The following is a 22,827-nucleotide window of genomic DNA, read 5'->3' as shown; positions in this document are numbered from 1 at the left end:
GAGAGACGGTCTTCTCACTTCAAGCTTTTACTGCCCATTGAAGTGAAGCATGTCACTGGTTTGATCCGTCCTTTGTGTAAACTCTGAGGTGAACGTGTGCGTCTGACAGGAGGCGCTCCTGCGGTTCACCAGCAGGAGGTAAACTGACCTGGCACTCTGCTGTCCCCTGTGCTTTTCCACGTCAGCCTGCCTCGTTGAGACAAACGCGCAGTGACACAATAGGGACGCTCTGCTGTCTGTCCACGGGGTCTCTGCTCAGGGAAACAGCTCCAGCTGATCAGAGATGTAAAGCAACACAGAGATCAGCACAAACAGCAGTGAGCGGGCTGCTTCCTGGCTGCACTTTTTGCAGGACGCTTGGCAGACTGCAGTCGTTTTCTGTGATTTAAGGTCATCATTTGGGATTATTATCGTCATGTTTTTAAACCAACATGACAAATCCCACTGTTGCTTCCCAACCATCAACATGTTACAACAGAATACATCTTTTTTTTTTAAACTCTTGAAGCTGAAACTCTGACGAGTCTAAATCCCGAAGAAACACAAACCCTCACCTCCACATCCTTACTACAACTGTTGACACATAAAGGTTACACTACTTTCTACATCAGCACTGCATATCGGCACTGGACGTAAATCATGACCTGCAGACTGGTATAAATTAAATCCTAAGGATACTTTGCCCTGCACAGTACAGCCCCATGCCATGTAAGATAATTGATACTGACGTCTTTTTGAAAATTGTAAAGTAAGTCGGTCAGCCTGGCTTTGTCCGAAGGTGACAAAATCCACCTACAAGCACCTCTAAAGCACACAGAGATTATTGGATTATTATTAATTATATCTTGTTTGTTTAATCCACTGGTTCCCAACCTGGGGGTCGCAACACCGACTAGAGGTCGCTAAGCTTCACAGGGGACCATGATGCCTCTTGACTATAAGGGGTGTATGAAAACTTTAAAAATACAAATACATGGTTTCAATTCATGAACACACGGGAAGCAAACCCTGGCCTCCTGGGTGAAAGTCCATGGTTATTGGACCCATCTGCCCCCCCTCCCTGCCATCCTACTTGGACTTTTGACCCCTTAACTTGAGTTGTTGTCCTGCTGCGTTTTCCCTTGATGCCGCCAGGCGCCATTACACAACAACAGATGTTGAAAAGGATGACTTTTTTCATCACCAGAAGTCACTGCCCAAGTGCCTGTATTTGACGACTTGGGAGTGAGACCTGGTTGGTCAAGCTACAAACCACTGTTCAAGACCAACAAACAACAAAACCGGTCACGTTTCAGCGAGTCCATGCTGTGTTCTCCAGCAGCTTTTCAGCCATGTGGGTGTTTTTTAGTGACCTGTTGCTGTTTTATATGTTTTTAAATGATTTTATATGTTGCTTCTTCAGTGTGTCTTGGTGGTTTTAGACTCGTTTAAGAGGTGTGACATGGTGGTAAGAAAAAAGGATGTGAAGGAGAAGAATGTCTGAAGGCATCAGAGAAAGAAAATGTAGGAAAATGTAGGAAATGAGCAGATGTGGATGAAAGAGGAACAGAAGGTTATTTCAGGTGCAGCCTGCTGAAAAAGTTGATAGGAAGCGACTGTGTTGTTGTGACTGCAGAGGAAAGGTCGTCCAACCTCTGGCAGAGAGAGGAGTCCTTTCATTTTCATCCGTTATTACGCAACCAAAGCAGCGGCAAGACCGTGTGTGTGTGTGTGTGTGTGTGTGTGTGTGTGTGTGTGTGTGTGTGTGCGTGAAACCAGCTTTGTGTCGACACGTCAGGTATTCACCTCAAAGCTCGACCTCAATTGTTGCAGCGATTTGTTTCACACTTGAAGCAAATTATGATTATTATGTGCAGCTGCTCCCGGGCGGTACAGCCGGTCACTGTGAGGACACCCTGATGAAATCATGCCTTGGGGATTTGGTTCTGGCGTCCTCACAGGTTCAGTGGATGGAAACAGAAAAACAAACGTGGAGTCTGAACTTGTTGGGAGAGTTATGTGATGAATTCTGGAGGTTTATGTCATTTTGAAGCGACTGTCCAAACAACAAAATGTCAGGTGAAGTCTCTGCTGTCACTCAGGTGCAGACAGGTCACGGTCATTTCATGAATTCATCAGTGTTTAAGTGTGTCATATGAAACACAATATAAACTAATGTTTTGATGCTTTAAATCCAGACGTTTCCTCGCCATGCTCGCTGGTCAGACAGGTGTCACAGTGTCTGTGACCTCTGACCTCTGAGTGTTTAGCTTCAATGACCGTGCAGGTCCTGTTTAAGAGGCATTAACAGCCGATAGGATCACATTCAGATCAGACCGTGATGGTGTGACCTCAGGTTTCGTCCACGTCCATGTGAGGGAGACAAACACCCACAGATCTGCCTGCTTCCCTCAAAGCATCCACCTCAGCTGTCAAAACCTGCAGTTAGATTCATAATTTAGTGAAAGTAAAGCATCCAAAATAAAGCAGCTTGTTTTCATGTTTTGACATCAGTTGATGAAGGATGGAAATGAAATGAGGAAAGACAGAGATGCAATATGTTTTATGTTTCTTGTTTTTAATGCAGAGGGACCAGGTAGCAGATTGAAGTAGAGAAAAAGTCAAATATTTCTTCTTCAAAATATGTTGGAGGAAAAGCAGAAAGATCCTTGTTGTCTTTCATTAAAGCTGCATGATGCTAATTTATTCTGCACCTTCAGTATCTTTGACTCATCAGACTTTTCACCTGATGTTTATTAATATAAAGGAGTAACTTCACTACAGTATCAAAATGTTATGAAGATCTTAATGAACTAAAACAGCCGTCTTTTCAAAACAAGTACATTCATTCAAAAACTTGATCACCCACATTAGATTTTTTTTTTATTGTGTAATGCAGTGAAGATACGTGCAGGGACGTATAAGCAGACAAAAGAGATTACACAAAATAACACGTGTGTGTGTGTGTGTCCTTCAGGAGGGAGTTTGCTGAGCTGATGGAAAAGTACAGCTCCAATAATATCACAGCTTCAGGACGAATCTCTCCTACTCAGCTCTCCACAGGTAAAACACACCTACACATCCAGATACTTTTATACTTCAGTCACTCACAGCTGACACCAACCTGAAGCCTAAACAGCAGCGCTTTGAAGACGTGAGGACGGCACAAAATGTCCGCAGTTTACAAACGTGTCCCGACCATCTGGAAAAGTTTTGAACTTCTAAAGATGTCCGCAGCTTTCAAAAATAATGTGACTTTAATGTCCCCATATTGCAAAAATGTTCTCATTTTCTAAATATGTCTGCATTTTGGACTGGTGGCTGGAGAGGTGCCAGTTCACCTCCTGGGCACTGCCAAGGTGCCCATGAGCAAGGCCTGAACCCCCCAACCACTCGGGGCGCCTGACCAAAGGGCAGCCCCCTCACTCTGACATCTCTCCACTTTGTGCATGTATAGGTCCTGTTTCTGCATGTGTGTGTCTTTCAGACCTGTGTGTAATTGACAAGCAAGAGTGAAAACATTGAATTTCCCCTCAGGGGGATTAATAAAGTAAATAAACATAAACTTTGCAAAAAACTCCTCACCCTCCAAACATGTCCCACTTTGCAAAAATGTCAAAATGTTTCGAAATCCTGATTTTTGGATCATGTTCTTAGCTTGCAAATACGTTCTCACACAGTTAATGTCCTTACCTTTTAAAAATTGACCTCACATTGTAAAAATATCCTGACTTTTCCAGAAATGTCCTAATTTTGTAAACATATCCTTACTTTGCAGAGATGTCCTAAAAATGTCCCGCTATGTAAGAACTTCCTCAGTTTGTAAAAATGGGAAATTTTTCCAAATGCCCTGATTTTTTTAAAATGCACTCACTTTTTCAAAAGTGCCCTTGCTTTGCAAAAATGTCCCCACTTGGCAAAAATGTCTTATCATTTCAAACATGTTCTCACTTTTCAAAAATGTCCTCACTTTTTCAAAAATGTCTTCACTTTCCAAAAATGTCCTGATTTTCAAAAAATGTCACCACTTTTTCAAAAATGTCTCCTTTTTGCAAAACTGTCTTATCTTTTCAAAACATGTTCTCACTTTTCAAAAATGTGCCCACTTTGCAAAAATGTCTTCACTTTCCAAAAATGTCCTGATTTTCAGTGTCTTCACTTTTTCAAAAATGTTCTCACTTTTTCAAAAATGTCCCCTCTTTGCAAAAATGTCCCCACTTTGCAAAAATGTCTTATCATTTCAAGAATGTCCTCACTTTTTCAAAAATGTCTTCACTTTCCAAAAATGTCCTGATTTTCAAAAAAATGTCACCACTTTTTCAAAAATGTCCCCTTTTTGCAAAAATGTCCCCACTTTTTGAAAAATGTCCCCACTTTTTGAAAAATGTCTCCACTTTCCAAAAATGTCCTGATTTTCTTAAAATGTCCTCACTTTTTGTCCTTGCTTTGCAAAAATTGTTTTCATTCTTTTTTAAATGGCCCCACTTTGCAAAAATGTTCCCACTTTTCCAAAAATGTCCCCACTTTTTCAAAAATGTCCCCACTTTGCAAAAATGTCTTCACTTTCCAAAAATGTCCTGATTTTCAATGTGTCTTCACTTTTTCAAAAATGTTCTCACTTTTTGAAAAATGTCCCCACTTTGCAAAAATGTCTTCACTTTCCAAAAATGTCCTGATTTTCTTAAAATGTCCTCAATTTTTGTCCTTGCTTTGCAAAAATTGTTTTCATTCTTTTTTAAATGGCCCCACTTTGCAAAAATGTCCCCACTTTTTGCAAAAATGTCTTATCTTTTCAAAAATGCCCTCACTTTTTCAAAAATGTCCTGATTTTTCAAAAAATGTCCTCCCTTTCTCAAAAATATTCTCACTCCGCAAAAATGTCCTAATTTAAAAATACTGTATTTCCTCTTATTTGACTTACTTTACAAAGATGTCCCAAAATGAACGTGTCTAAACTGTCCTCTCTCTCAGGGTTTAACATGTGTCCCCACAGGGACAAAAATATGAGACAGTCACTCCACTTTATTGTGTGATTTTAGTTTGATGCCACAGTTAGAAATCTTTGATTACTGATATTAATAAAGTGATCTGATTGAACCTGTGTTCTCTTCTCTCTCCACCTCCATCTCGCTCTTTGTCCCATCATCCACCACTCTCCACCTCCTCCCTCCGTCTCCATCTCCCTCCTACTCTCTTTCTATTTCCCTCTCCCTCTTTCTTCTTCTCTGTCTCCCACCTCTTCCTGCTCACCTCTCCCGTTTTCTTCTTCTTCTTCTCTTGTCTCTGTTCAGGAAAGCTGACAGACACGGCCTCCTCCTCCTCCTCTTCCAGATCAGAGAGCCCCCAGCTCCTCAGTCCTAAAGAGGGGGTCACCGCCTACACCCACGCCTCCCCTTACTCTGCCAACCCCCCCTACACTGTGCACACTCCCACGCACGCCTTCAGGTAGGAATCAAACGGCTGCAGCACATTTCAACCTTTATAGAAATAACTTGTCTGTTCTTATGGATTCTACAGCGAGGCCTGCTCTGCTCTATCAATCCTAAAAGTTTGGATAAAGTAGTGTTACAAAGTCAGAAAGGTCCCGACAGGATAATAAAAATGCTGTGCAGTGTTTGAGTAAAGTCAATTAATAAATGATTTATTGTTTGGTTTACTTTACAGTTTGTTGACTGATTTAATTCCATCTTACAGTTTATTCATTTTTTGTTTTAACATTCACAGTTTCCCCATCACTTCCATTTAAAGACAGCCATCTTTGAAGTTAAACATTTTACAACAGTAACAGTGTGTAAACAATTAAATAAAAAACCTGTGGCCAATAGTGTAGTTGTCAGGAGTCTGGCCAATCACAGCTCCGACTGTGAGTTAGATTTCATGTAAGTCTTTAAATTAAAGTGCTCATACATCAACCCAGTCTCTATCCGAAGTCGTTGAAAACCGGCGCTTAGTCAGTGACTTCCTGTGTCAAACACAGACAATAAAAACCTCCTTACATGTTGGCATGATACATAGCCATTCACCAGTATTGTTTAACGATGCCCAGAGGCGTCAGGGGGAAATGTGACGGGACAACAACGTAAGTTATGGGGACGAAAGTCCAAATAGGACAGGCAGAAGGATGGTGGATGGGTCAAAGAACCACTGACTTACCTTTTGATTGTAAAGCCACACCCTGCTCTTTTTTTTCGAAATCCAACCATGTGCGTTTGTTGTTGAGGGAAAAAAATGTCAATTTACAGCGTTGTACCAACGTTGTGCTTTTATTTTGAAAGAGACTGTATGAAAACTGACGTCTGGCATCCCAGAAAGTTAACAACCAATGCACCCAGGGTACCTTGCATGCCATATCTTGACATGGAAAGTTCATGACCGAAACATGTGATGAGGTCATGGATAGAAATTTGGCTTAAATTAAGCTTTTGACTGAGAGGCCACAGATGAATGAATATTGTCTATTTTTTCTGTGTTTCTCCAAAACAGGAAAAGAGACCATAAAACAAAAACTGGGAACAAATTAAAACCACTCAGGGATTCACTGCTGTGATCAAACTACATGTACATGCAGTGTGTGCTCAAACAGCAGCTCTTTTGTTTTGTGTTTTTAGAAGGTGGTTATGTAAACTGTTAAATTGTATTTCTGCAGCATTGGAACAACAGCGACAGCTAAAAATAGTGAAAAGCATCTTCAGCAATTTCACAGAGAAGTGTAGGAAGACCAGAGAGAGATAGAGATAGAGAGGAGGAGGAGGAGGAGGAGGGTTAGAGATTATGTCACGGTAGGATTGAATGTGAGCGGCAGCGTGGCTTTGTGGCTTTTAATAATGCTTAGTGTCATCCTCTCTGTCTCTCTCCCCAGTGACAGTGTCATTCAGTTGATATGCGTATCCAAGGGAACAGGCCTGGGGCTCGTCATCAAGGGCGGAGCTAACCGCGCAGAAGGACCAATGGTGTTCATTCAGGAAATAGTGTCTGGAGGAGACTGCCAGAAGGTCAGCGTCCTCACTGAGAGCTTTAATGTGAACAAAAGTATTGACGTCATTTGGACTGTGGGATGTTACATCATTTCCTTTTTACAACATTTATAATATTATTGAATGAAAACAAAATAAATGCAGTGAGAGAGGCCTTTAAAATCAAATGAAATAAAAAGCAGTGAAATAAAAAACAAAAGGAACATTTAAAAAAAGTTATAACAGTAGTTTAATATATTTAGTCTTGGGGAAAAAAGAGAAGGGGGAGAAAGAGTAGAGCTTGGAGGGGACGGAGGAAGTATAATCACTGATCTGTGTTCGGACTTCACTAAAGTTATGAGGAAAATCCAGAGCATGTTGGAAAGTTTTATTCCTTCATAAACACCCATGTTGTTTGCATTAACATAACCGTATTACATTTTACACTGCATAAATTAGCCTAGCAGCCAGCAGATCTCCTCTACTCATATGAAGCCAAGACAAATCACTTAAAATACTGTGGGGGCTGTACTGTCTCAACATTTATTGTTTATTATCTGTGAAATAAGAGTAAATTATAGGCTTTGTTTCCGTTGAGGGAAATAGTTTTCAGGTTACAAAAATGAATAGGAGGTCTGCGTTGCCACTATGTGGAGATACATTATTGAGGAGGTGCATGTTAGGCTACAACACAAACTAGCATGGATCTATGCAGAGCCTACGCTGTAGGTATTTTGTTGATTTATTGCAAAAGTATAAACCCTGCTTAACCTGTGGTGTTCCCCTAGGCTCCATTCTTGGACACCTTTTTGTTTCATTTTATGTTTCCACTTATAACTTTCTTGAGCAGAAAATTCACCACCACTGTTATGCAGATGACAAACATTTATCTTAAAACAAAATATTTAACTTTCATTGATTAATATGATATATTTCTCTTTTTCAAAATGTGAATTACTTACTTGGTCATCCATGTTCATCCAACCTTAAGGCAAATACCTTGTGTCTATTATGTCACAGCTGCTTTTATTTCATCATGTTTAGATTGTTGTAATTCCATGTACTACAGGTAAGAGCAAAACAAAACAGAGTCTATCAGCAAAAACAAATTATTTTTCTTTGTTCCCAGAAGCCCAGTTAGCTTGTTGAACAGCAGGATCTGAAGGTTTCTGTGTATCTGGTGTTTCAGGACGGCAGGCTGCAGGTCGGAGACCAGCTGGTGTCCATCAACAAAGAGTCTCTGATTGGAGTGACATACGAGGAGGCCAGGAGCATCCTGACACGCACCAAACTCAGGTCCAACACACCTGGAGACTTTTTCAAAGGCATAAATCATTCAGAAGTTTGGCTCTAAAATAAGATCTCACTCAAATAAATGTGACAATAGCCATTTGTAAATCCATGATAAACTTCTACAGACTGTTAAGTTAAAGAACGACAGGTGGACTCAATAATGCAGACAACCACAGAGCTCAGAATTATACTAGTAGTCCAGAGTGGGTTTTGAACCCAGGTCTTCTGCATTCAAGGCGGCAACACTGCTGTTGGACCACATGGACAGGTAGTACTCACTGGCTGGTACCACAGATAACGAGGACCGGGGAGAGGCCAGAGCTGGACTGAGGCAGGGTGGGGGGAGATCCAGGATTGGGTGTCAGAGGAGTGGAGCAGGCAGTGGAGCAGAGCAGGTTGACAACGAACTGGTGACGACTGCAGAGAAGAGCCAGTCTGAAATACTCCAGGTGGATTGCTGAATGGTTGCAGGTGTGGAGATGATTGCTGCAGCCTGCCTCACCTGCTCACACTCACACAGAAAGGAGGGGGGAAGGGAAGAGGGAAAGGAAAAACCAGGTGCAATCCACAGACTGACTGACACAAACAGACTGAACATACATACTTAAAGCGATTATCTTCTCTTAAAGGCAGGTATAGTACACTGCGTATGGATGTTTGCAGATGTATGTATTTTGTGGATTCAGATTTAGTCAGTAGTTTATTTAGAGTGAATCAGAAATCACACAGACTTTACCGGGGCAGTTAATTTGGGAATTCGTTTTTTGAAATTTAGTCTAACAAGACATAAAATACATCAATTTCTAAATGATTGTGACATCATCAGTGATGACAGGTAGAAGAGTCTTTGCATTACATTTCAATTTTGTACTTTCTCGGATAGGCAGAAATATCAGTTTCAGTGTTTGATATTTAAAATTACAAATTTGACTTTTTTATTTTCCTTTTTTCTCTGTATTATATATTTGTGAGAAAAAGGGTTAAATTTGGTCTACTGCAAACAAAAGCTATGAATACTCTTGTTTCTGTTGTGAACTTTATGAATGGATGTCTAAAAATACTTCATGCATAACATGTTATAAACAGCGACTTGTCCTCTGTATTGTAGACCAGACCCCACGGTGGAAATCGCCTTCATCCGGCGGCGGTCTTCCTCCAGCTCCAGCAGCGGGCCTCACAGCCCCATCTCCATGCAGGGGTCTGGTGGTGGAGGTGGGCCCCAGACGAGGCCCCCAGGGCTGGGGGCCATGCCTCCTCAGGCTGCCGTGGTCACCAAAATCACCTCCAGCAGAAACCCTGCCAGTGAGACTCTGCCGGCGGTCAACGTCAGCCAGGTGTGAACTTCAGTACAGACCAGGATAAAAGCTGGACTGGTTTAGTCTTGAATAAACTCTGGACCACTTAAAATGGGTCTCACTGACTAGGATCAACTTTTAACCAGAATTAAATCATCTTACAAATATATGTGACTTCATGTTACACCACCACCTTCTGTAAAGTCAGTGCGTTATCGCTCTCACTGTACTAAACTGAGGTCATGACACACACAAACACATGAACACACGCGTGAACACACTCTTATCAACCCATTATTCATATGTTGTGTTAACGTTTGCAGGTGCGAGTGTCTCCAGTCAGAACAGAGCCGACACGTGTGTCCTCCCCACCAGAGAGCGACAGCATCACTGATACAAACCCTGGTATGAATCTGTCTTTCTCTACTTCATGGTTATAATCCACTCCTGTTGTGTGAATATTAATATGTTATATATAAACATCTGGTGAAGCTAATTCTCCAGTCGGTGCCATTAAACCACTGCAGAGGAAGAAGAGGTGAATGAAAGATCTCCAGTCAAAGCCTCATGCTTCATATACGGCATCATTTATTCACTCAGTCCGATACTAATTTTATCAACTTCACACCTCAGACAGGAAACACTTTAACTCGACCTCTTGCTTAGATTTTCTTTAAAATGCGAATAAAAACAGGTGAACAAAAACCCACTGAAAGACATTAAGAACTGGTGTAAATGAGGTGCAAATGAAGACCGGGCAGCCGTCCTGATGGAGATGAACGAAGGGGGAGGAGGAGGCAGCGGGACAGGGACAGATGGCGTGTGGTTGGCTGCCTGTCAGAGGAGGAAGTGAGGCAGGCGGGGGGTCTGGCCTACGATTGGCTGCAGAGGTCCGAAGCATCATCTCGTCTCTGTGTGTGAGAGGGAACCTGAGGTCTTTCTCCATATGTGCATCTCTGTGGATTGTCGACGTCACACCAGTGATCACCAGACATTCCAGTACAGACGATGGAGGATGTTTAGGGCAGATACCTGTGTTAGAGAACCTCCAACACTTGCTTCAGTCGTACCACTAAACCTGTCTGTAGGAATATTTGGATTATTTAGTTTTGGTTTAATTTGTGGAAAGCCTGAGGGAGATAAACACCTCAAAAAGAGTCGTGGACAGATTTTGAGATAGTGTAAAAGACCCCCCACCCCTCCTACTGAGGAGACACCCAAACCGAAAGAGATGGAAAACGACTGCAAACATTGATGCTATGTTGTTTGTATGGTTTTCCAGATGTGGAACGAGTATAGAATATTACACTCAAGTAAAAGTATTTTTACATTAATTAAAATGTAACTCAAGTAAATGTAAAACTACTTCAGTCAGGAACACTTTAGTCAAAGAAAACTTTATTTCTATTTCCAGCATTATATTTGGCAGTAAGGCCCTGTTATGGCCTCTCTGCCTCTCCTAAGAAAGTCTAAGGCGGAGAGAGCACACCTCTTCGCCCTTCCACGTGCAAATAAGGAAAGCCTGAAGGCAGATGGAACACACCTCCACACCCTTCCATGTGCCTGCATGGAAAACCTAAAGCAGAGAGACCACACTGCTATGAACTTTCACATGTGGAAAGAGTTAAGGCAGAGAGAGCAAACCTCTCTGCCCTTCCATGTGCCTGCGTGGAAAGCCTGAAGCAAGGAGAACCGCAGTAAAGTACCAGCAAAGTAACAGAGCAGAGCAGCATCAGTGACAAACAGAAATGACATTGTCAGTCAGACACAACAGAAAAAGGAGGAGCTGGAGTGGAGGCAGGTTGCAAAGCGTGCAATTTTGATTGTCCAAAGAAACGTGGCGATATCTTTGGTGGTGGTTGTAAAATGGTGGTCCTATGTCGCTCAGTGTGAGAGGTTCAAGGATGGCCGATGTCACTGTCAGGACGTACCTTAAAATGACTCAAAGTCCACACGAATCCAAACACAAGACTTCAGAGGATAGTCCCAGGCGAAAGACTGGTTCTTTGTGTCCCATCCACCACCCCAACCTGCCTCCTTAGAAGGGCTTGGGACTGCTTCCTTGTTTACTGCTGTCAGTGCATTGGTCAGGTGATTGCAGCATTTCAAAATACCCCAAATTTGTGTGCATTGCTTTTCATAGGAAAACATACAAAAAAATTGTGAGAATAGCCTGACCTGCAGCACCACTGATTCCTGTAGCACAGAGTGTTCCAGTGATCTATTATTCATGCGTTTAATATGACAGATATGCCTTGAGGCAAGATTCCACACACACACACACACACACACACATACACCTCTGTACCATCATTATCTGACGCTTGGAAAGATGATGACCTGCGATGACAACGTAGCTGGAACCAAAAATACTGGTGTTTTTGATTTTTGAAGAAGCACAACCCGTTTACACTTCGTCCTACACATTTCTGCACGTTATCTCTCCAAGTATCTGCATGTGAGATGAAACAGAGAGGGTGTGATAATGTAACATCCTGCCGAGCAAGGTGATTTTTGTCATCTCAACATGGTTTAAACTGGGCTGGCGGCTGCAGCTTCACAGAGCAACAGCGTCTGTAGACGTCAGTCTGGCCTCATAATCAGACTGAATTTATTTATTTACTTTATTTTTGTTTCCAATAAAAGTCAAATTTTGTCATGAGGGTCGGCATCTTTAAAAAAACAAGCCAGAATAAAACAAATCTTTGCATCAGAATCGTGACAGATGACATCTGTATTATTTAGAGCTCATTAATAGCAAAAAAAAAGATTTGATAAGATGATAGGATTAGTCGTGCTCTCTTTTATGAGGCCAAAGCTCAGTGTTCTGCTCAGGACAACATGTTTGTGTTGATGTGACCTTATTGTTGTTTACTGATAGACAAGTTTTAATTAAGGCAAGTTTCATCTCTGTCCGCAGAGCCGACCAGCAGTCAGCAGCCTCCTCACAGGAAGTGCTCCCTCGATACCAGCTGTCGCCTCAAACTGGAGAGGATGGAGCAGGTGTGTGTGTGTGTGATTAGTTTCATATTTATAATATATATGTACTCTTTGTTTTAAAGATCCAGAGTCCATCCCGACTACCAGGTTAGCCTCTGTTTCACTGTAGCTTTCAGTCCTGTGTGTATTTTCTCTCATCAGGTTTTGGTAGTGCTGATGTGATCAATCAATTGATTTGTTGATTGACAGAACTTAACCCAAAACAGTTTTGATACTTGATTAACAGTTTAGGGTACACTCTCTGGTTGGAGGCATTATGGTTTGGGTTTCCTGTCTGCCCCTTTCTTGTGAAGAACATACAGATATCCAAACAGCACCTTTGGGGAATTTCTTCAGATTTGGCACAAATGTCCACTTGATCAAGGATTAACTGATTAGATTTTGGTAGTCAAAGGTCAAGGTCACTGTGACCTCACAAAACATGTCTTAAGCCATAACTCCAGAACAGATTGATTTGATTCATTTTGTCTTCTTTTTAGAAGAATTTAGAATTTTCTTATCTTCAGACAACAAAGTGTCGGAGATGTTTCTTTTACCTGCTTGACAGTTTCATCTGTGACTCCAGTCTTCCTCAGAAGTGTCATCCGACGTGTTGCTGACGTGTCATTTACCAGCTATCAGAATCTGTCAGGCCGGCCACTCCCCCCGCCATTGGATGGTCTGTGCGGTGCGAGAGGGTGTACGCCCTCTCATCCCAGTTGATGGTGCCGCTCGCCCGCTACCTGATTTCGATTGCCTCTTTTATCGCAGATCACTGCAGGAGAAATAACCACATTATGGACTGGGACAAGGGCAAAATAATCACATCAGAGATCAATGAATTCAAACGTTGGATAAAAGAGGCAATCGAAATCAAGAAGCGGGCGGAACGAGGGGGCGTACACCCTCTCGCACACCTGGGATTTCTTACTCCAGAGACCATCCAACGGCGGGGGGAATAGCCGGCCCAACAGATTCTGACACAATAACACTTGTGATAATTACTACAAAATTTCACACAAACATTTAACAGGATAAAATAATGAAGTGATGACATTTTACATCCAAAAGGTCAAAGGTCAGCTTGACTGTGACATCATCATGTTTTAACATCATATCTCAGGAACAGAAGGGGAGACATTTGGTCAGATACTGAATTGGTGACTCAAATCTTGAAACTGTGCTGATTGTATAGATCTTCTGTGAAGTGCACACAACCACAAAGTGGTGATTCGAGTTTCATTTTAAAAGGAATAATATGGGGTTTTCTAAATTGTTGGTCGGTTAAAGTAAAACATTTAAGATTTGGGAACTTGTAATGTGCATTTTTCTATAAATTTAATGTTACTGTTTTTAACTGAACAGAAAGATTTGGACGCTAAGAGAGGATCAGAGTCAACAGCTGTGTTTCTATAATGTTAATAAATGTGTGTTAATACTTTGAAACCAGCCTTGTAGGTCAGTTTCTGCCTCAGGCCACAGCCTCTGTTGTCCACTGAAAACCATGCATATCTAAGTCTGCTAATTATCATGTTGTCAGCTAAGTTGAAGATTTACTTTCTTTCCTTTTTTGACTCCTAAAATGTTTTATTTTTTTCCCCATCATCTCAAACATGGACCTTAAATCAGGGCGGTACAGGGATTTCATTAGATGGTGACAGCATGTCAATGTTTGTTTCAGGGGCGTCACCACTGTGTGTATTGATCTGTGTGTGTGTGTGTGTGTGTGTGTGCAGGCTCTGGATCTGCTCGGTCTGAAGCCCACAGACGCTCAGCGGCAGGCGCTCAGGTCCAGACTACGAGCTGATTCAGCAGGGACGGTGGCCTTCACAGGTAAGACTGCAACACACATCCTCACCCTCAACTCCCACATTCCCCCTGTTTAACCTGAAATAAATCACGTATAGTCACATTTACAGATTTAACCCTAAACCTCCTGCATCTCCTGCTCCCATTTAACCCTCATGTTGCTCAACCAGTGTTTGTGATGAGAGGTTTATCTGCTGAGAATGTGATCTGTAAACACCCTGATGCAACATTGCACATGTGTATACTTGTGTGTACTTTGTGTAGATTTTGAGAGCCTGATCAGGGAGCTGTTTAAGCCTCAGCTGGAGGAGTTGACCGTCAGCCAGCCAGGGTCGAGGTTAACGTCTGATGACCTGTACAGTTTGTTGGAGTCACTGACCAACACACGGGTGAGAGCTCATTACAGATCTGCTGCTGGGTCACAAACTACAGAGTTCAGATGGTTTAAAAACACACCGAACAGAGTCAGTTCACCTCTAAAGTTTAGCTCTTAACCAGAACCAGGAGGTTTTATTAAAAGTATACTCCGCAGGGTTGTTGGTTAATTTTTGCAAACACGCTCGCCAGTGAAAATAAAAGTAGAAGCCAACCCCAGATTCAGTCTTATTTGGTGTTTCGGCTCACGTTTGGTCATGGACTTTCCACGTCCACATATGACGTCCAAGGTACCCTGGGTGTGTTGGTTGTTGACGTTCTGGGACGCCGTGTCAACTTCAGCCTGTCGCATGCATTGTCTGTTTTCAACATACAATTCTGTTTTCACAGGAAATGTACAGTTTGCATACAGTCTCTTTCAAAATAAAAGCACTACATCGGGACAACTTGAATTGACGTTTTTTTCTTCCAACAACAAACACACTCTGGTGAATTTTTATGCACCAATTATTTGCCTTTCCTGCATCAGCGTATGGTGGAAATGACATGAAACCACGCATAGTTGCTTCATCTTCTTTCCGTTCTATGGCAGAAAGCAATCATTGTACTTTACTGGAGGCATGGCTGCGTCTAGAAGTCGGGTTCTAGCAGTTCGTTGAAATAAAAGTTCTCTGCTATTTTCATGTTTTTATGTGGCTGGGACAAATTCATATGTTCTAAATAATCTTTGCATTGACTGATTGATCCCTGAGAAATCTGATGATGATGAAAAAACAACGAAAGATTGTGGTGACTGAATTTATGAAAGTGTGATAATTAAAGATGGTGGTCTTACTGTAACAGCTGAGATGCTCAACTGTTGGCTAAAGGTTGATGAAAAAATAAGATACTCATAGCAGAATGTAACTAAGTACATTTACTCAACTGTCCATAAGTAGGCCTTTAAATTTCAGGGACAGGTTGCACAAAACCCCTTAAGTTTTGTCCTTTCGTATAACACTCAAGGCTTAGTTTCTCTGCAGCTGAGGAACTTGCGCAGTTGCACAGAATCCTATAAAAGGTTTCCTTAAAGGGAAATTTCGGTTTATTTCAACCTGTCTCCTATCGTCCTAAATTTGTGATAAAGTGACTAGCGTGATACCGTGCCTGAAATCTCACGAGAACAAGCAGCAACAGCTGGAAGGCAGAACCGGACAGTAGCCTGAAAAGTTCATTCATTTATTTTATGAAAGATTTATAGAATAATGGCTGACTTTTTGCCAGACTTCGACTTTGTGGAGGAGGAATTTGATTTTGCAGAGTTTGATGGCCGCCCTTATTTATTTGAGCCAGAATACACTGACGAAGAGCTTCGTGAAATTGAAGAACGGAGGAGGAGAGAGAGAGAGGCGCAACAGGTAGAGGACGAGAGAGGAGGAATGGCTGCTGCAAGGCTGCGTAGCTCTGGAGATTGGTGGTGTACCTGTGAATGCTGTGCCCCAGTGCCCACAGAAGAGGAATGCCTCTGTTGCAAGGAATGGGACCAGTTGCAGCCTTATTTTCAAGGTCTGGATGTGACCGAGGACGAGACACCTCCACCTGGAGTAGTATCCAGCTGGGCTTTATCTAGAGCTCGCCAGATATATTTCGGCCGCGCTTTGGAAAGCAGAGCTAAATGGCAAACAAACATGGCAGCACACCGGTAAGGTAAGACAACACGTTTACATGTTGTTTTCTATATGTTCTCTGACGTTTATCCTAACGATATGAGGCGGTCTTTGTGGAAAAAAAGCTTGTTTAGTGGACTAACTTTGCACTTGAAGGTTGCCCGTTCACTTACGTTTTAACAGGTCTGATGCTACTATGCGCCCCGGCTGTATCTAGGCTAACGGCTAACATGCTAACTATTATTTTTATGTCACTAGTCACTTGAAACAAATTTAGGACGATAGACAGGTTGAAATAAACCGAAATTTCCCTTTAAGGAAAAACGTTAACTCATTTACTTTGTTGAAAGAGATCTAACAGCGTTAACACTTTCCATGGAGATTGTTTGTTTGCTTGGACTCACGTTTGTGATGCCTGTTATCGTCTCACAAAGTTGGCCTTGTGTGGCTCGGCATAGTGAAAAAATGGCAGAAGAAAGGAAGATAAGAAAATCATACTGGTCAGAGGAGGAAAAGATTAAACTTCTGGCGGAGGACAGTCATAGAGAGCACAAACTGCAAAGTCAATTTGATCCAAATTATAGAAAACAGAAAATGATTGTAGGAAGAAAAGAAAATGGTCGCAGAACACTCTTCGCAGGATGTGTTAGTTTTTTATTGATCATCACAAACTCGGTCATGAAGCAGTTAAAATAAAGTCAGAGGTTCCTTCAGGTTTTTTTCCCCTTACTTTGGTTGCTAAGGTCTTTTGTGCAATGGTCTGGGGATTCCTTTAATTTAAGACTGAAACAAGTGTTTTGTGCAACTGATTTTATTCTGAGGGAACCTTAACAAGGACTTTAGGAAAATCTGAACTTAAGGTGTTTTGTGCTACCTGGCACTTATATTGATCTTGATAATGTTTTTTAAAGGTATGAAATCTGATGTTTGGTGATAAATTCAATTCAACAATTTATAAAAGAACAGCCGAAACCATAAACCACTTGAAGTCATTTTTTGTGTAAAAATATTTCTTGTTTTCTTAAATCAGAAACCAGACAGAGGGTTCATTAAGAGCTCTGTTTAATCAGCAGGATAAATAAACGTGTGAGTGTCTACATGCAGCACATGACAGGAAGTGACACCATCAGAGTCATCAGGCCTCTCTCTCATCGTCATGTGTGATGATCAGCTGTGGGTGATGTGCCGGTACGCTGCTCAGAGTCACATCAATGTGGTCGCTCCGACATCGATCTGTTGACACGTGAACCGTCCAATCAGCAGGGTGTAAAGATTTTCTACACCGCCGAGGTCACACAGTATCAATAAGAACACGCTGACACACACACACACACACACACACACACACACACACACTGTCCTGCTGCCACAAATATTCATCAGAGCGCCAAATGTGGATTCATCCACCGCTGAAAATAGTCCTCAATAATGCCTGTTTCTTGGTCAGAGTGATTGATGGTGGCTCGAAAGTTGTTGTTTTTTTCTTTAGCATGTTTATAATGCTATTCAATAATAATTTGATATAAAAAACCCATTTATTGATTAAGTGTACCCTAAATGAATGCCTCAAGGACCTATTTGGACTCAAGGTTCCACCTCCCTGAAATAATTCAGTGTTTCGTCATACAACAGTTCATGTGATATCGAATGAGTTAGCGCCCAGCGAACACATAAAGCTATGTTGGTTAGGTTAAGGAAAAGAAACACGGTGGCGATGTAACTTAATTAACTTTAAATTAATTTAATTTTATTTAGATGTCGAGGTTGTCTGAGTGGTTAAGAGTTTATGTGATGTCTGTGTGCAGTCGTCACAGTCAGACTCGGAGGACCTGGAGGAGATGGAGAGACTGAGGAAGGAGCACATCGAGGCGCTGAGGGAGATCAAGAGGCTCCAGGTAAAACAACACACACACACCTGAAGTACATCAATCAATTTCACCTTTAAATAACCTGACCTTGACCTGTTGGTATCAAAGCTGCAACCTCCAGGGTTGAAAATGAAGGCAACACTGGAGCACCAAAAACTGCAGTTCCTCTAATGTCCACTTGAGGCTGACTCCAAGAGCGAGTCAGTCCCCACAGACCTCCATGTTAAAACTTTACAGCAGAAATAAACATGCTTACAGCCTGGTACAAAAACAATTTGATGTCGACAGATAATTTCAACATTGAGGACAACTGCACAGGAGCTGAATTTTTATATAAGTCACCTGTTTACATGTTGTCGAAGCTTAAAGCTGTGCATATTTAAGGGACTTTCAGTGGTGGGTGCTAGCTGTTGCTACTTAAGTATATTTTCAGTTCATGGAAGTTTACTGTAATGTTTATACAGTCTGTGGTTTGTGTACTACTTGTTGATTTCCTGTTTGTTCCTCGTCTTCAGGAGCAGCTGGTCGAGTCCCAGAGAGTTCACCATCAGATGGAGGAGGAGCTCAGCAAAGTGAAACAGGTGAGTCATACCTGATGCAGATACACGGGTCATGTTTCTGGAAATTGATATATTTTTTCTAGGTGGCTAAAAACAAACCAATTGACCCTTCCCTAAGTCTTGCCCCTCCAATCCAGACTGGCTTCATTTTCAGGCTGGTGTTTTCGGATTTGGAGCTAAAATTTGTGTCTGGGGCACGTCGTGTATTAATTTAATTTTATTTTTATTTAACCTTTACTTTACCAGGCAGATTTGCTTGAGATCAAATGATCTCTTTTACGAGCAAGGCTGGCCAAAATGATACTCGTTACCTGGAGAGGTTGGAAAAAGATACGTTTCTTCCCTGCTCCAAAACCAAAATCAAACCCTGAAAAGTGTAGGGTTAGCTAGCTAGCTACTGAAGATATAGCCTACTGAATGTATACACATGCTGCTTTGGCTTTGTAATGATTATAACAGTGAAACAAAGACCGACCCTGCTGTACAGGAACCAGTGAAGGGAAGCAGGGAAACTTTCCTCATATTCAACCAGCTGTGTGTCATCGCAGTGTGTGCAGATGAACATTGTTTGACTTACCCTGGAGATCCATGCCCGTCCGGTGGTGGAGGTCCAAGAGCTGGTGGCCCCAGGGGGAGCAAAGTTTCCCTTTATATTCATTGTCTTGTGTGGCGATCAGCAGTGATGTGGTGGTTCACTTTTACACTGTGATCTGTAGCCTATAGTTCGGCTTTAGCTTCTAACTATCTTTGTCTTTTTAACCTGTTGTTGCTGCTGAGTCAGTTTGACATCCTGGATATAGCCTTCAAACACAGACTGTAGACCCCTCTGTCTGCTGTAAAAGTGTACTTGAATTTTCGTCCATTTCATGTCGGATAAAATGTCACCAAACAGGCAAAAAAAACCAATAAACACATTTTGTGAGCAACATATTTAGGTGTCGGAGGATCCTCTTCAGAAAACCTGAAAAAAAAAAGTAAAATTTGCTCCTAAAAATATTTAATCTCCTTCTGGAGTAAAGAATGACCTCGTCATCAATAACAATGTTCATAAAGGTACATTCATGTTGATGCTGTGTGAACAGTTCAGTGAGTTTATTGGGTTTCTATAGTTGGTTCTTACCTGCTGGGAGAGCGTGTGTGTGTGTGTGTGTGTGTGTGTGTGTGAGTATGTGGGCTTCTGAAGGGGTGCTTCTATCAAAATAGCTCAGCAGGTAAAGCTCTACAAATGCCTACACACACACACACACACACACACACACTCTTAAGGCTGCGGTAAAAGACCAACTAAACTCACCGTGAGCTTTCCTTCCTCTTTTCCTATTGTTGTGTGTGTGTGTGTGTGTGTGTGTGGGAGGCTGAGGCGCACTCACACAGCAGCAGCAGGCTGACAGTGGGAGGAGTGGAAGGCGACCGTTGAGTCTTTTTTAGGGTTCCTCCTCGTGTGTGTGTTTGTTGTGCTTCACAGCTGAAGGGTCTCAGCCTCTCCGGCTCCCTCCCACTCTGCTGCCTCTCAACTTTTATTCTGTTGCATAAAACGATCGATATCCACATTTAGACTCGGCTCACAGATGCACCGCGGCAACAAAGACTCAGCCGGGACATTTCCTATCTGAGGGGCAGAAACAGGGAGGATACGCTTCATGTTAAGGCCTTTTTTAAGTCCTGTGCGCAGCTGCACTGTCTTGAATGCACCTGTTCTGTCTCCTCTTCGGCAAAGTTCCTGAGTGTTTAAAGGTTTACTGAATTAGTTTGGTGTTGCTGAGGACACTCTGGTTTGCAGTCGAGGGTTATGATCAGCTTTTCTCTAATCTTTGATGTCTTATTGTGACATATGAACAGTCTAACCTCTCTGAAACGATTTGAAGAAAAATCACGCTGAGAAGGAAACTCAAGTTTTCCAAGAGTCACAATGCCAGAAACATCAGTTAATGAGAAATTTGAAACTCCTTTTCAGCTGGTTCAGTGTGTAGTACATAGGTGTTTGTGGCCGTTTTCCTTATTTATTTTAATTCCTCAGTTGTCACTGTGTAGAAGTCGATTTGTAATACTTCCTGCAAAGTGAAGGAACTCACAGCTGGTTCGAGCTTTTCTGTTAAGTCTTCAAATCTGAGCGCCGTCCTGATATTATTCCTTACATTAAGGATTCAGCACCCAGTCTTAAAGCTTTAACCGTGAGCGTCTTATTTTTTCAAGCTTCTCTTCATCACATGCAAACACATTAAGGTGAATGAGGAGGCTGTGTTTTTTATGTAGAGCTGATGTCTGTTTGAAGGGACAGGGTTTGATCACATGAAAGTGTAAACTCTTCCGTCCTCAGGTGTCTGTTTGCTGTGACATGAGGGTGAAAAAAAAGGCACTGAAGTGTTTCATTTGCAGTGTTGGGCAGTAACGCGTTATTCTTAATGCGTTACAGTAACGCCGTTAGTTTTGGCAGTAACTAATACTCTAACATGTTAGTTTTTAAATTCAGTAACTCAGTTACCATTACCAAACGGTGCATTACTCCATTATTTTTGGCCAGGTTTTAAAACAGCGCACAGCATGCAGTATTCCTTCACAAACTGAAGTTGCCTTTCACTAAAACATTTTAACCCTAAACAATAAAAGATAGTCAAGTCAGATAGAGGTATATGAACAATTCTTACCAGAGCATCTTAATGAAACACGTCTCTCACCATCTCTGAAGTCACTGTCGACCTGCTGGCCTCACCACAGTGCTGTAACGTTATATTAAGCGGTAGCGCTTCTGTAGATTTTTAGTCCCAGTGACGTGATATCCAGTGACATGATATCTGTTATCCTGAGGAAGCTTTTGTTGTGGACAGACAGTGTCTGCGGTGGGCGACAGACTCGACATCATCATGTAGCTCTTCAAATGTTCTCTTTAGCTCATTTTCCATATTTGTATCCAAGTACCGTAATTGTAAAACATTTAGCTGCCTGACAGCGAGTGACTCCACTGTAGAAGACGGTCGCATGTTTGCTATACCGTTCAATTGTTTTGTCAAGTTGTAGTCCCTTGGTTAAACTCCATCCACGGTCGCTTAGGCGATGTAGCTATGAGCCAATACAGTTAGGAAATGTTTTGGGCTGCAGCATAGACATACATACATAGACGCCGCATTGACTGCCGCTGCCTATTGGAGCCGACGTCCCAGCCGGCCGCCATCTTGGATGGGTCTCGCTTCGCCTCCACAGTGCATTCACTTCTATTGAGGAAGGAGCTGTATGCACAAGTAAAATAGAATAACTCACTGAGTTTTCAACTGATTTTCACGCGGTTTGGTTTGTTACAAACGGCACACATGTAGTTATGATACAGGATGCTTTCGTACATCAAAAATGCGGGATTTCATGCTTTAATACTTTCTGCAGATAGCAACAGCATGTGGTGTCTATGTATATATGTCTATGGGCTGCAGGGCTGAGTTTGTCTTCTTTGTGGCTTAGAAAAACTACACTGCAAAAAAGAAAAGCACCTAGCGCCCCCTAGCATCCCCACTCAGTCATCTACAGCCAGGACGTACTCAGAGTATAGATGACACTAGTCATGGCATGATGGCGAGCCAAGACAACAGTCCTAAGTCTAGTTTTTTTTTTTTTTTTTTTTTTCTGGGGGAGGGGGAGGAGTAACTAAAAAGTTACTTTTCTCAGTAATGCATTACTTTTTGGTTTAAGTAACTGAGTTACTATTTTTCAGTAACTAGCACAACACTGTTCATTTGGCACAAAGACCTCCTGTTACGATGAAGGTTTAAGAACGGGCACTTTGGCAAAAAGAACAGAAAGCTTTCAGGTTTCTGCCTCAGGACAAAGATGTGAAGGTTTAAAGAACGGAAGACTCAAGTCTGTCTCTGTGTGTCCTCACCCACAGTAGATACAGGGACAAATAAAGATGCAGCAGCCAGAAGAAAATGTTGGCATTGTACGTTTCTGCAAACCACAAATGCATTATATTTGGACGTTTCCTACATATCATATCATATCATATCATATCATATCATATCAGCGTTTCTAAAGTGATGCAGTATAGGAGCTGACTTTGTCATCGGGAGGTGGAGGATGTGTCA

At 42.0% G+C, this 22,827-nt stretch overlaps 1 protein-coding gene across 2 annotated transcripts in view; it reads left to right on the top strand.

The window, feature by feature from the left end:
* The window catches only part of stxbp4 (syntaxin binding protein 4), a 79,425-nt gene that overhangs the window by 13,706 nt on the left and 42,892 nt on the right, over positions 1-22,827 (top strand). For both annotated transcript variants that reach the window (XM_049563269.1, XM_049563270.1), the window contains exons 7-17: positions 2,957-3,042; positions 5,271-5,424; positions 6,839-6,971; positions 8,122-8,228; positions 9,334-9,559; positions 9,844-9,925; positions 12,441-12,523; positions 14,236-14,332; positions 14,573-14,697; positions 18,135-18,224; positions 18,713-18,778. In XM_049563269.1, coding sequence (XP_049419226.1) covers positions 2,957-3,042; positions 5,271-5,424; positions 6,839-6,971; positions 8,122-8,228; positions 9,334-9,559; positions 9,844-9,925; positions 12,441-12,523; positions 14,236-14,332; positions 14,573-14,697; positions 18,135-18,224; positions 18,713-18,778 — 1,249 coding nt within the window. The remainder of the gene's footprint in view (positions 1-2,956; positions 3,043-5,270; positions 5,425-6,838; positions 6,972-8,121; positions 8,229-9,333; positions 9,560-9,843; positions 9,926-12,440; positions 12,524-14,235; positions 14,333-14,572; positions 14,698-18,134; positions 18,225-18,712; positions 18,779-22,827) is intronic.

This window comes from Epinephelus fuscoguttatus, linkage group LG20 (assembly GCF_011397635.1).
Source record: "Epinephelus fuscoguttatus linkage group LG20, E.fuscoguttatus.final_Chr_v1".
In the NCBI taxonomy this organism is placed as follows: domain Eukaryota; kingdom Metazoa; phylum Chordata; class Actinopteri; order Perciformes; family Serranidae; genus Epinephelus; species Epinephelus fuscoguttatus.
The sequence above is the reverse complement of the archived record's forward strand: the minus strand, read 5'-3'. Positions and strand labels throughout refer to the sequence as shown.